Genomic DNA, 12,159 nt, shown 5'->3' with positions numbered 1-12,159 from the left:
CCCGACATTTACGACTGCATTAAATACGACGTACAGCACAACAGCTCTCTGAAACTGGACAACACCATGGAGATTTATCGTCTCTCCAAGGCCCTCGCTGACATCGTCATCCCACAGGTGAACTCAATTTCTGAAAAATTATAAACCGCCCTGGTGGGTGAAATCAGTTCATATGCATTACATCACATTTATTTAACCGACGCTTTCGTCCAATCCGATGTCCAGTTGAAAAAGCAGAGTCAGGCAGTCCAGGACCCAGCGGTAAAATCACAACCACAGGATCTGAACTAGCAAGCCTTCTAATCATGGACACAGCGTCCTAACCCACTGCCACACTCCGCTCCCGTGTGTGTGACCCTCTCCCTCTGTTTTCCAGGAATATGGAATATCGCAGCCAGAGAAGCTCGACATTGCCAAGGGCTACTGCACCCCCCTGATCCGGAAGATCCGGTCCGACCTCCAGAGGACGCAGGATGATGATACTGTCAACAAACTTCACCCTGTGTAAGGGGACAGCGGCCAGTTCTGCGTCGTCTTTAACTGTTTGTTGTTTTTTTGTGAGCACGTGCATCCTTTTTTGTCAAACTATTACGCATAAAGCTGTACAATTTCAGCTTTTTGTCAAGTTCTGGTGAATTTAGTGTAACAAAGTCTCACAGGTAACCTTTCTGCTCTGCAGGTACTCCAGGGGAGTGATGTCTCCGGAACGCCATGTCCGAACCCGATTGTACTTCACGAGCGAAAGTCACGTGCACTCGCTGCTGTCCATCCTGAGATATGGGGCACTCTGTGATGTAAGATGTGCTTTGTGAGAGCGGCAATTAAAACTATATAGGCCAGTTGCTATTTTCAGTCAGCTACAATTAAAGGTGCATTTCTTTCTCAAAAATATGGCTCTTTAGCTTGCTAGCTAATATTTTCAGTTTATTTACTTTGTTTAAAGCTTGCATTAATAAGAATTTTCACTACGCTGTGCATGTAATGCCCTGGTTTATAGAGTGGTCTAAATCAACATTTATTTTTTATTTTTATTTTTTTTTTTCCCTCATCCCCCACTCAGCACGTTAATAGCTTGCTACTTTCTGTTTGTATATCAATAAATTAAAATATAGCCAACACTTAACATGGTAGCCAACGCTGCAGACGTGACAGATGGCCGCACAGAAATCTAACTCACGGTCTGGGTTACTTGAGTTCATTGTCGTTTCTTGTGAGAGTTAAAGCTTCCCTGATTAAAATTGCTTGAGCTTTTTAGCGGCTGAGGAAAAAAAATGGCACAGTAATTTGTAAGGCATAATAAAATTAATTATGTTGTTGCCAGGAGACAAAAGACGAGCAGTGGAAGAGGGCAATGGACTACCTGAAAGTTGTTAGTGAGCTGAACTACATGACGCAGATCGTAATCATGCTGTATGAGGACCCAAACAAGGTGTGTTTACAGTCTGTGTTCGATTATTACATAATAGCACAGTAGCATAATAGCTGATCGTGATCATGCCGTATAAGGACCCAAACAAGGTGTGTTTACAGTCTGTGTTCGATTATTACATAATATCACAGTAGCATAATAGCTTATCGTGATCATGCTGTATAAGGACCCAAACAAGGTGTGTTTACAGTCTGTGTTCGATTATTACATAATATCACAGTAGCATAATAGCTGATCGTGATCATGCTGTATAAGGACCCAAACAAGGTGTGTTTATAGTCTATGTTCAACTATTACATAATGGCACAGTAGCATAATAGTCTTGCGTTAGCTGCTAACACCCATGCTCTGTCTCTTACCTCGAGGACCCTTCGTCAGAGGAGCGATTCCACGTCGAGCTGCATTTCAGCCCAGGGGCCAAAGGCTGCGAAGACGACAAAAATCTGCCATCGGGATTCGGCTACAGACCAGCGTCTCGAGAGGTACTGGTTGCCGTGCTTCCCTTTTCATTTTTTGCTTTCAGGCACAGTGCTCTTTACGTATTCTCATTCATCTTCCTCCTCTTCCGTCTCTTGCTTCCTAAATTAGTACCTATGGTAAAATATTAATATTTTTAATTAGCATTGATTTATTATGTAAGAGGGTAACGGGGAGACTAATGCAGAGGATTGACCAGGGCCAGAATGTTCACCCAGCCGTAGGCCAGGTCTTCATGGCATGCAAACCTTGCATCATATTGTTCCGATAAAGGCCATGCATCAGATATGCATCCATTCTTAGCTTATAGGGAAAACTCTTTTACTCCAGCAACTGGTCTATTTGCAAGCTTAGTTTAATTCTTAGTGCTAAAACTTCCAATAGGTTTTTGTTGCTACCTGAGCCCTGGTTACGCTATAATTCTTTACACAAAAACTTCAGTGTGTGTTAGTTAAGATTGGCTGCTGTGTGTAAAATTTAAAAGGTTATCTTAACAAGGAATGGGCCAATCTTACTGCTGTTGCATATTCATGGTTTTGCTTTTGACTGACCTCTGGGTCGAGTGAGACACGGACGGAAATTTCCGCCGTTGGCGCTGTCTGGTTTCACGTACACACTAATGAATGTGTCACTGCTGTGTGGCCAGATGTTGGGTTTAATGGAAACTTCTCGGCACGCAGAACGAGGGCTCGAAGAAGAAATCCCAGAACGACAGCGACGAGGAATCCAGCGCGGTCAAGCGGGACGAGCCGGACCGCGCCCTCATGATGTTCCGGCCCCTGGTTTCCGATCCCATCTACATCCACCGGAAATCTCCTCTGCCTCGCTCCAAAAAGATCGGCTCTGTGGAGGTAAGTGCTTTGCTGGAACAGCGACATCGAGTTTGTTGTGAGGTTTGAGTACAGCCACTATGGGAACTTTCTAGAACAAATGAGATCAGACATTTTGGAGGACAACGTTTTGGCTAAGGTCCCATTAATGTGACTGGGGTAACAAAGAAACCTTTGTTTTTACATTTTTAGATATTTTATCTGTAACGTAATATGTGTTAAATGTTAAATGCTTTGTCTTTAATGTTTATATGTGTAATTTTATGAGTCTGTTCCAATTGTGTGCTTTATGATTCCTGAGAAGGCCCAGGAATTTCATGTGGATTTTGTGGTCTACTGGACCCCATCCATTATGTACAAGGTTACTGGTTTTAGTGGTGTTGGTCCCAGTACTAACGGGGGGGGGGGGGGGCTGGGAGACAACGGGTGCCAATTATTCATGAACTCTTGGTAGTCTGCGGAGATGCCAGTACTATGTACTCATTACTACCAGCCCACTTTCAGCACTGGTTGGTACCATGAGAGTAAAATTTTTGTTCATTCAAGTCCCATTTAGGATGTAAATACTTTTATTTCCTAGAACTAATTCTCTAACTGTATGTTCAAATTAATGCAGAAGTTAATTAGACTGTCTGTAATGGTTCTTCTAATGACGTAGCTTGGCGAATTAACGTGTGTGATGTGCACAGTTCTACTGAACTGCTTTCTAAACCTAATTTCTTTCCATTTTTGTCAGATATTTCCATTTCTTAATCCTGTTACCAGCCCACTGCCAAAATTATTTAACGTCAGCTTCCGTCAGTGCGTGATAGTTATCTCTAAGTGACAAAATCACAATTTGGGACATATAAACCTGCTTATATTGTCAGAAAGACGGCCAGCTGGCATTGATTGATGTTCATTTAATATGAAAATTAACACATTAATGCAGGATACTATGTGCTGTTAAATTATTAAATATGCTGTGTTTTTGAGAATGACTTTAATATACTAATGACAGCAGTGTTGGGTATGAAATATTAATAAGCTCTGGCTATCTCCTCATTTCATCACAGGTTTCTTGGTTTTGCATCTTGACTATAGTCAACTGCCAATTTCATCTCTTTTTTTATATGAGAAAGTGTTTGTGTTAAATATGTAATATAATCATTTGGATGCAAAATGGTTGGATGGGTGCAAAATGTTTATATATGTTTTTAAAAAATCAAATATTGTAATGTATTCTTGTACTTTGCTAAATATTATGATCATTTCTCTCCTTCCTTCCCTCTAAAATTTATCTTGTCAAGTCTCTGTATAATACTGTATGTGGTCCACACTCAAAGCATAGCTTTGGACTCCGTAGTCTTGAGGGATACTGACTGATCTACAGTCTTGAGCCATGGTCTGTGTAGGTGTCAGACATGTGAAAAATCCTGTTTTTAGTGGCATCATTGGAATTCACTGATGCAACGACTTAAGCTTGAGTGTTTAACAGTTTTGAATGCTTGATCATAATATGTATTTATGCTTCTATACCACATCAAGTTGTCATGTAATAGTAAAATTCTGTATGTTCAGTATTATGGCAGTGATGGCACAACAGGATTTTGAAATGTGACCGGTACGTAATAATCGTGATTAAAGTGAGAAATAGAAAGCTTCATAATTGCAGTAATTCCTGTTAAAATGAGTGGTTGACTTCTGTAGAGTCAAGTCCTTCCTCCTAGAAAACATTTTAACAATTGTGCTTTTCCTTTATACTGGATTTTTTTCCAACCATCTTCTAATTGTCATTTCATATCCCAGTAACACACTAAAAAATCACTTTGCCATTGCAGCCTGCAGGGTTATTGGCTGGGAGATTTGTCAGGGGTCAGAGCAAGTAGGCTGCGTGTTCTGGCATATGTGTCAAACAGCTCCATTATGAATAATGAAAAATTCAAGCTGTGCTTTCCATTTTGGGGTGCATGGCTGTTTTTTTCCAATGTAATAATTTTATATGAAACGTTAATTTCACGTAAGTCATTTTTGTTTTTTCCCCTCTCTTATCCATACAAGCTTTGTGGATATTTGTAAGATGACTTGGTATTATGATACTGACAATCTGGCTAGCTGGTTTTTTGGCAGTGTTGCAATGCAATTTTAATTATTTTTTATAGCGTCTATGAAATGAAATGACAAACCGCAATTTAACCCCTGACAAAACTTCATGGACTTTTGCTTTGTGTTGGACTTTTGTTTGAACACTATATAACTGATGTTGATAGTCTATAATTTTTGCTTTCCTTTTAGTCCCCGTTGCAGACGGACTTTAACAAGAGCCCAGCCAGCAAAGTATGACGATGCGCTTGATTCCGAAACGAGGCGTAGCTGTGAATGTTGTTTGGACACAGTAGCTGGACTGTTTTGTAATGTTGCATGATTGTGCTGTTTTTGCCCCCCCCCTCTCTCACCTCCAGGAAGAGAGCCCCCTGAGTGTGTCTAGCCCTGACTCTATTGGTACCTGGATTCATTACACCTGTGGTGTTGGTACAGGGCGGCGAAGACGCAGATCAGGGGAGCAAAAGCCTTCCTCCCCTGTCTCCCCCAAATCACTGGCTTTCACATCCAGTATTTTTGGCTCATGGCAACAGGTTTTTAAAAAGTTTATTAATTATTCACAGATGGTGTTACTTACTTATTGATCCATTTCTTTATTGTTTATGCACACACCAAGCATATGGTTGAAGTCGACAAGGACACCTGTTCGGCAGATCAATTTAAAGATACCGTTTTCAGCTGTAGCAGTCTACTAACTCTGGTAGAGAACATTCTAGAAGATGATGCAAGAAATTGTTAAAACGACTTGTGATAAAACCCCATTTTCAGCTTGGACTTTTTAAAAGGATTCTCGGAGTTACAGCTAAGACACCCGACTTCTGCCTATTATTCAAATTTTTTTTTAGCTTTAGGTATTCTTCATAATATTTTGTTTAATTGGCTGCTAAACCATGTAATATACTTAAGCGTTGATTACATCAATAACATTTAACCCCTTCATAATTAGCTGTGGTAGCAACTGGGGCAGCGATCAGTGCTTTGGTAATTTCCTGCTGATTCTACCTGAAATATCAGTTCAGTTTAATTCAACCTTTATTTTAACTCAGAAATACATTGAGGTTGAGACCTCATTTACAATATAGCAGAGTAAAAACAAAATATCATCATCCTTTCATTATTTATTTATTCTTTTATTAATGTGATGTTAATGGTTATTGCTGAGCTCGTGCCTTTTTTTTGTCATTGATTTTTATGTTCAATCTGATGTTTTGGAGCATGTAGTGTAATTGATTTTTACAGTAAATTATGGTTCACATAAACAGCTATCTTGTCGGCACTGTGGGCTTATCTCACTGCTGTTGCATATTCATGCAAGTCTGCTTTCGACTGACCTCCGGGTGGGATTTTAACCACGTGCTGCCCACACGCATCTTTCATTGATTAATTGAGTTGCCTCTTCAATTAATTCTGAGAGTGGAAATATGATGTTTTGTGGTCTGAGCCTGCAAAGCCTCCACTTTGCTCTTTGTGAATTTGCCGAACATGTCTGATGGTCCCTCTGATAAATCTGACCGTCAGCCGTCCAACGTTCCCTGTATTTGTCCCGGGGAGATACTACATTGATCAGAAACCGCACGTAATGTTCCATGTTCCGCCTCAAGCGTGGCCAGAGATGTGCTTGGGATCGGAAGGTTGCCAGTTCAAATAACAGGTTTGGCAAAACGATTTCACCATTGGGTCCTTAAGTAAGGCCCTTACAAGATGAATTATTCACTGCCAAACTGTGGCTAACAGAGCACCGCATCTTATGTTAGCTAGACACTCTCCTCCTGTACTCCAAATGGTACAACATGGAGCAAGAGACAAGAATATGGTTCTTTACATTAATCTGCTGAAAGATGAGTGTCATCTGTCCTTTGCGACTTTATTCAGTGCCAAATATCAATTTGATCCTTCTGTGGGCCATGACATAAGCGGCCATATGTCTGAAAATGCACATATTCTGCTTTGTAGAAGTCACTCTTACCAGCGGCCTGGTGTGTGTCTCCCTCAGGAACGTGGGTCTGTTCTTGTTTCGCTACTGTTGGGACACTGTTTCTATAGGGTCGACACTTTAGGAAAATTTGAAATGTAAAGGCTCCTCTCACTGCTATTATCTTCGATACTTTGATGTCAACCACAAACAAGAAGAAACATTTTAATTGGCTTTTTATTTTTAAGATTTTTTTTTCATTAAGTAGATGTTAGGTAGCTTTATAAATATTTTCATGTTAGCTCTGAAAAACTTTGCCTCTTGATTTTAGCTGGAATACTGGATGTACTTTGTTACCAAGAACGTTTTTATATATGTATGTTATACGTATGCTTGTACGTTGGACAGCAGCCTTTAAAGCAAGTATAGAATAACTGATTAAGCTGCCCAAAGCTGATTCTTAAACGTTAAATGTTTATTGTATATTAATTCCTTACATTACTTTCTGATGAACAGTTATGAAGTTTAGCTCAGTGTTTCCCAGTCCGGTTCTCGGGGGACCCACAGACAGTCCTACCGGGAGCTGAGAGGAAGCAAAAACATGGAGCAGCTGTTTGTCCCTGAGGAGCGGATTGGCAAACAGTGATTCGAGCTCCTTAGCATGGATTTATAGAAAACACTGAAATCTGGAGATGCATGTCTTTTTTTTGAGATGAATTTGCTCATGGTTTCTCTCGTCTCGGCCTTCTCTGCATTGGGGGCAGGCCTCAGGGATCTAGCTGTCTAGATCTGTCTTTTAGACATTTGAGATTTGAGGTTTCCTCCTTAGCTAAGAAAAATGCTTCAGTTAAATAATTATCCTGAGACTTTAATCTGACGATAATCCAGCTGCCCATGTGGCTGAAATCAATCGGAGCTGCTCCTTCTCATCCTGCTGGTCGTCAGCCTTTGATGGTGACGCCTAGAAGGGGGGTGATGTGGTCTGTAACAATGACTTAATGCGGGTGCCCATTCGTTAGCCTCGATTGTCACTAAGGTCCGGCAGTGAGGCTTACCCAAACGGAGGGCCCTATCATTTCAAGTTGTCGTTGTTCGATCCGTGCACGAAACAGTGGCAGTATCTTTTTCACAAAAACAGCAACAAAAAACCTTGTTTTGTTTCTTTTGTCTTCCCTTATTTGAGACAGGTGCTGTGTATATCTAGTTGGAAAAAAGATAAACAAAATCTGGCTGTCTTGGTTGTCATACTTGCGAACTGTTGCCATGTCTCCATCCTTCCTACATCCTTCCTGCATCCTCCTCTCTCCATTGCTGTGTGTGCACTGTAGCTGGCAGGATGTCCTGCCCGGAATGGTCCCCTGGACATGTTGCATGACCACCTTCTTTTGGTTCTTTTGTTCGATCATGGTTCTCCATGCTAACATTTTTTTTCTCGGTGCTGCTTATTAACATGCGTGTTTCCGGAGCGGGCTTTTGTGTTCCGCACGCTGCGTTTACCCCCACCGGTTGTGGTATGTGATGCTAAAGCCTCGTCTTGTCCCCCTCCCCTGCCCCCAACCACCCTGGTCTCCTTCAGGTCCTTTCGGAGAGCAGCGGCCACACTCGTTCAGGCAGGCTGCATCCGGAGCACAAGCTCGCAGGTGGGATAGGTAAGACGCCCCTTCTGTTCACGACACGGACACTCAATGGATTTACAACACGCTAACTCACTCTAGGCCTCGTTACCAATGCAGATTAGTGTACATCGCATTAATGTTACATAGTATCTAATACCTTGACCTGTATAATGAGAAACATCATTTTAACTTGCTATTTTACAGAACTAAAATTCCTTTTAGGCAAATACAGGAAATCTGTACAGTTGTAGTCTGTGATAATGTACATTGCTTTTTACGCTCGACGGCTGAGTTTGTGATTGGTGCATATTACCAGTTGACCTGCTGTTTCGTTTCCCGCACTTCCTTCCTGTTATACCCTCCTAGCACTTTGATTTGATCTCCTTGCAGAGGCTGCTGTCTGCCTTTTTAATCGTATGAAACTGAATGACGAATTACTAAATGGTGACGTGAAGCTTATTAGTGATGCAATTTTAACATAATGTATAACCTTTAAAAAGATTTTTGCCACACAACTGACCTAAAGAGTGCTAACTCATGTATCTCATACATGGTGGTAATGTCCTTTTGTTGACTAAAAATGTACCATTTTGTAATTTATATTTCTCAGTCACTCAGGCGTTTAAATGCGTCAGCTATGGAAATTAATTTGTTTCAGTTGGAATCTTTACAGATTTATTTGAGGCCAGACATATTTCAGCTTTTTCCCAACGACTAAATAAAAAAATGTACAAATGTCCAAAGCAGAATTACAGGTTAGAATTACATTGCATAAATATGTAGCATCGGCATAAAACAGCACTGTCTGCGAAAGTCAAATGAAACGTTTAAAGCAGTTTATCTGGGTAGTAAAGGCTGGTTCGTAGGTCTCCACACACATGCCAGCGGACGTGTCCACTCAAACGTTTATGATGCGTTTGATGTGATTGTGCACCTCCGCGGATGAACGTCTGCTTCATTCCAAATTTGTGTCCGTGTAGAGGTGTCCGTGTAGCTCTGGACACACTGCGCATGAGTAAAACAGTAAAAATTAAGAAGAACTTCTTGTTCTCTAAAACTCTCCTCAGGGGCACCCCAGCCATTCCATGTATTTGTTAAATTGCAACACCAGTTTCCTTGCTTTGTTTAGTTTCAAAGTCAATAAGACTTTGATTAGCCACACAAGGTGTATTGCTTCTCGAGTCAGAAAATACTTGGCTGCTGCTGATATTGGGGTGATTTTTGAAATGGCTAAACTGACATGCTTTGACAGACATAATATAGTTTTACACTTTTCTTTGACTGTCAAAGTTTTGCACAGTACTGTTCATTAGCACAAATACTTGTATTTATTTTGCTATAAAATAGCTCTAAATTCTGCACAGTAGCAAACTTGTTTGAAATATATCAGTTCCGATCAAATATAACAACACAGTGCTACTTCATTCAACCCACATCTACTCTTGGGAAAAACCGGTTCATGTTTCTCGCGTCAACTGGAACAAACAAGCTTGAAATCATGGAACGAGAGACGAAGGGCCTGCTTGCATTTTCAAAAACCCAACAAAAACCGAGAAAAAAAAAAAAAGTCAGGCTACTCGAAGTGACATTACTGTCCGTGTGTGACGTTTTCTGTGGGGTTGCACACAGGGGCTTTGTGGCAAGAATCTGTGGCGGATGCACGTTGCATGAATTTCCATGGTGTGACGCGTGTTGGCACACGGATGCTGTATGTATCTTCTCTAACTCCCATTAGGGTCACATTGCGCTGGGCTGTTTAGCACCATGGTGCTCGGGGGCTCCTCCAGTGCACCTAACCTACAGGATTATGCTCGTGCGCACCGTAAAAAGCTGACTTCCGCTGCCTTCCTAGATGGTATGTGCAAACACGCACACACATCTGTAAAAGATGACCCTGAACCCATTAACCATCGCCTTTTTTCTGTTTTTGTTTATTTTGTTTATATGAAGGAATCCTGGAAATTAGCTCTTTTTTTCCTGTGTGTGCTGGGATAACCGTCGTGTGTGCGCGTGTGTGTGCGCGCATGCTTGTTTTAGTGTTGATTGTGAAAAATATTTTTTTTCCGTGGGTTGCTTGCTACAAAAGCAAGCAATAGTAGGGATTGTTTTGTTTTGCCTTAATAGAATAAGGTGCGCTCTGCTAAAAGTGACTCAGGTTTCAAGCCTAGCGTGCCTTGCCACTGCTCTTCGTGTTAGTTTGGGGTAGTATCTTTTCTGTAGCAGTTTCAGGTTAAGATTTGTGTCACAATACTATATATACTGTATCATCTATACTAGAACTACTCCTCATTCTGTAATATATACTATTTTAGACATGAAAATCTATTTACCTCCAGCTTAACATAAATGAGGGGAGGGCAAGTCTACTGGTGGGGTACTTTAGAAATGTTATGATATCAACGTTACAGTAACATGCATGATGATAACAGTACTTTTTGTACTTTTAAAGGGTGTAACAAGGAAACTAGTTTCATTATTGGTTAACATAATTATATTCTCTTTCTTTTTTAAGCAAATCGTGTACAGATGTTGAGGCTTTTTTTACATTTTTTTTAAATAAAACCTAGCTTTTGTCATGGCTTTAACACTGAAGCTAACTGCAGGGGGAGGAATCTCTTAAGTGTATTCTGGGTCTTAAAGCCTGCCAAGTTTTCTACTTTTTTTATCTAATAAAAAAAATTATTTGTAGGACTGAAAGCTTTCAACATGAATAGAAGTGCTCCGTATATTAGATTTCAACTGTATTCAATTTATTTTCCAGTGGATGCAAATCTAAATAGTAGGCATTATTTTACATTGCTTTCACCATTGACTGATTTATTAGTCTTGATTTCAGATAATCAATCTTTTTGGGGATAAAACACGTATTTTTCCAAACTTATCAGCCTATAAAGTCCAGGATTCCTTAGTATCTGAAAATCTTTACTTATTCATTTAATTTTGTTTAGCCTGGCCATCCCATCCAACATAAAAACAGCTCTGTTTGAGATTGGCCTTTAGTTAGATGAATAATACACCTCAGCTTTTTTCCAGTTCTCTCTGTACACATGCTGCTGGGGGTGTGAACAGTTTTGTAGTTACATTTTTTGTGACGACAGCATTGATGCCTCAGCATCTCTCAGCCCAAGGCTCAGAACATCTAAGGAATTTTAAAGACATTCATCCCTTAATAGGACTCATAGCAATGAGTAACATTTGTTTGGTTTTTGTTTTTTGTTTGTTTTTGTTCACTTATGCCTAGTGCTGGCTGACCAAACCCTCATTCATTAATCCACGGCTTCTCCTCCTCCTCCTCCTCCTCCTCCTTCACCCTGTCACCTTGCATGTCCTCTAACACTTTGCTCTTCCTTTTCTGACCCTCCCCCTTTCAGTTTAGCTGTTGTACATTTCAGGTACCTGTTTTTCTCTTTCTCAGAGGCCACGCGTGGTTCTGCTGTAAAAAGGTTTTCTATCTCATTTGCTCGACACCCAACCAATGGTATGTTTGCTTTTGTTGTTGTTGGTTTTTTTTGTTTTGTTTTTTATTTTTTAATGTAACAACCTTGCTTCATCTTTTTTTTTTTTTTATTTGACATATCAACATTGAGCTTCTCCTTAGCTATCCCAGGAAAACACTGGGATCTCAAAACTCTCCGGCAATCAGGATATATGAATTTTCTTAAAGCTATCTCCTTCTGTTGTGTAAATTCTGTGATTTAATGGTGCAAGGAAAATAATGCTTTCTTTTAAAAAAGAGAACATGGGATGTGGTTTCATGATTTCAAAAATTCTAATGTGACATTCTTGGTTATTTCTAAATTCTTCCCAGTTTAG

At 40.3% G+C, this 12,159-nt stretch overlaps 1 protein-coding gene across 15 annotated transcripts in view; it reads left to right on the top strand.

Annotated features, from left to right (window-relative positions):
- Positions 1–12,159, top strand: part of ppip5k2 (diphosphoinositol pentakisphosphate kinase 2) — a 40,116-nt gene that overhangs the window by 22,943 nt on the left and 5,014 nt on the right. For 5 of the 15 annotated variants that reach the window (XM_072714791.1, XM_072714790.1, XM_023796403.2 and 2 more), the window contains exons 19-29: positions 1–117; positions 377–504; positions 680–794; positions 1,322–1,429; positions 1,795–1,911; positions 2,587–2,757; positions 5,011–5,052; positions 5,178–5,351; positions 8,307–8,379; positions 10,082–10,201; positions 11,762–11,824. The exon at positions 1–117 is cut by the window's left edge and continues 107 nt beyond it. In XM_072714791.1, the coding sequence (XP_072570892.1) occupies positions 1–117; positions 377–504; positions 680–794; positions 1,322–1,429; positions 1,795–1,911; positions 2,587–2,757; positions 5,011–5,052; positions 5,178–5,351; positions 8,307–8,379; positions 10,082–10,201; positions 11,762–11,824 (1,228 nt within the window). The remainder of the gene's footprint in view (positions 118–376; positions 505–679; positions 795–1,321; positions 1,430–1,794; positions 1,912–2,586; positions 2,758–5,010; positions 5,053–5,177; positions 5,352–8,306; positions 8,380–10,081; positions 10,202–11,761; positions 11,825–12,159) is intronic. The other 10 variants (XM_072714792.1, XM_072714795.1, XM_072714794.1 and 7 more) reach the window with 10 other exon arrangements.

This window comes from Paramormyrops kingsleyae, chromosome 7, assembly GCF_048594095.1.
Source record: "Paramormyrops kingsleyae isolate MSU_618 chromosome 7, PKINGS_0.4, whole genome shotgun sequence".
In the NCBI taxonomy this organism is placed as follows: domain Eukaryota; kingdom Metazoa; phylum Chordata; class Actinopteri; order Osteoglossiformes; family Mormyridae; genus Paramormyrops; species Paramormyrops kingsleyae.
Note: the sequence above shows the minus strand (reverse complement) of the source record. Positions and strands in the feature narration are given on the sequence as shown.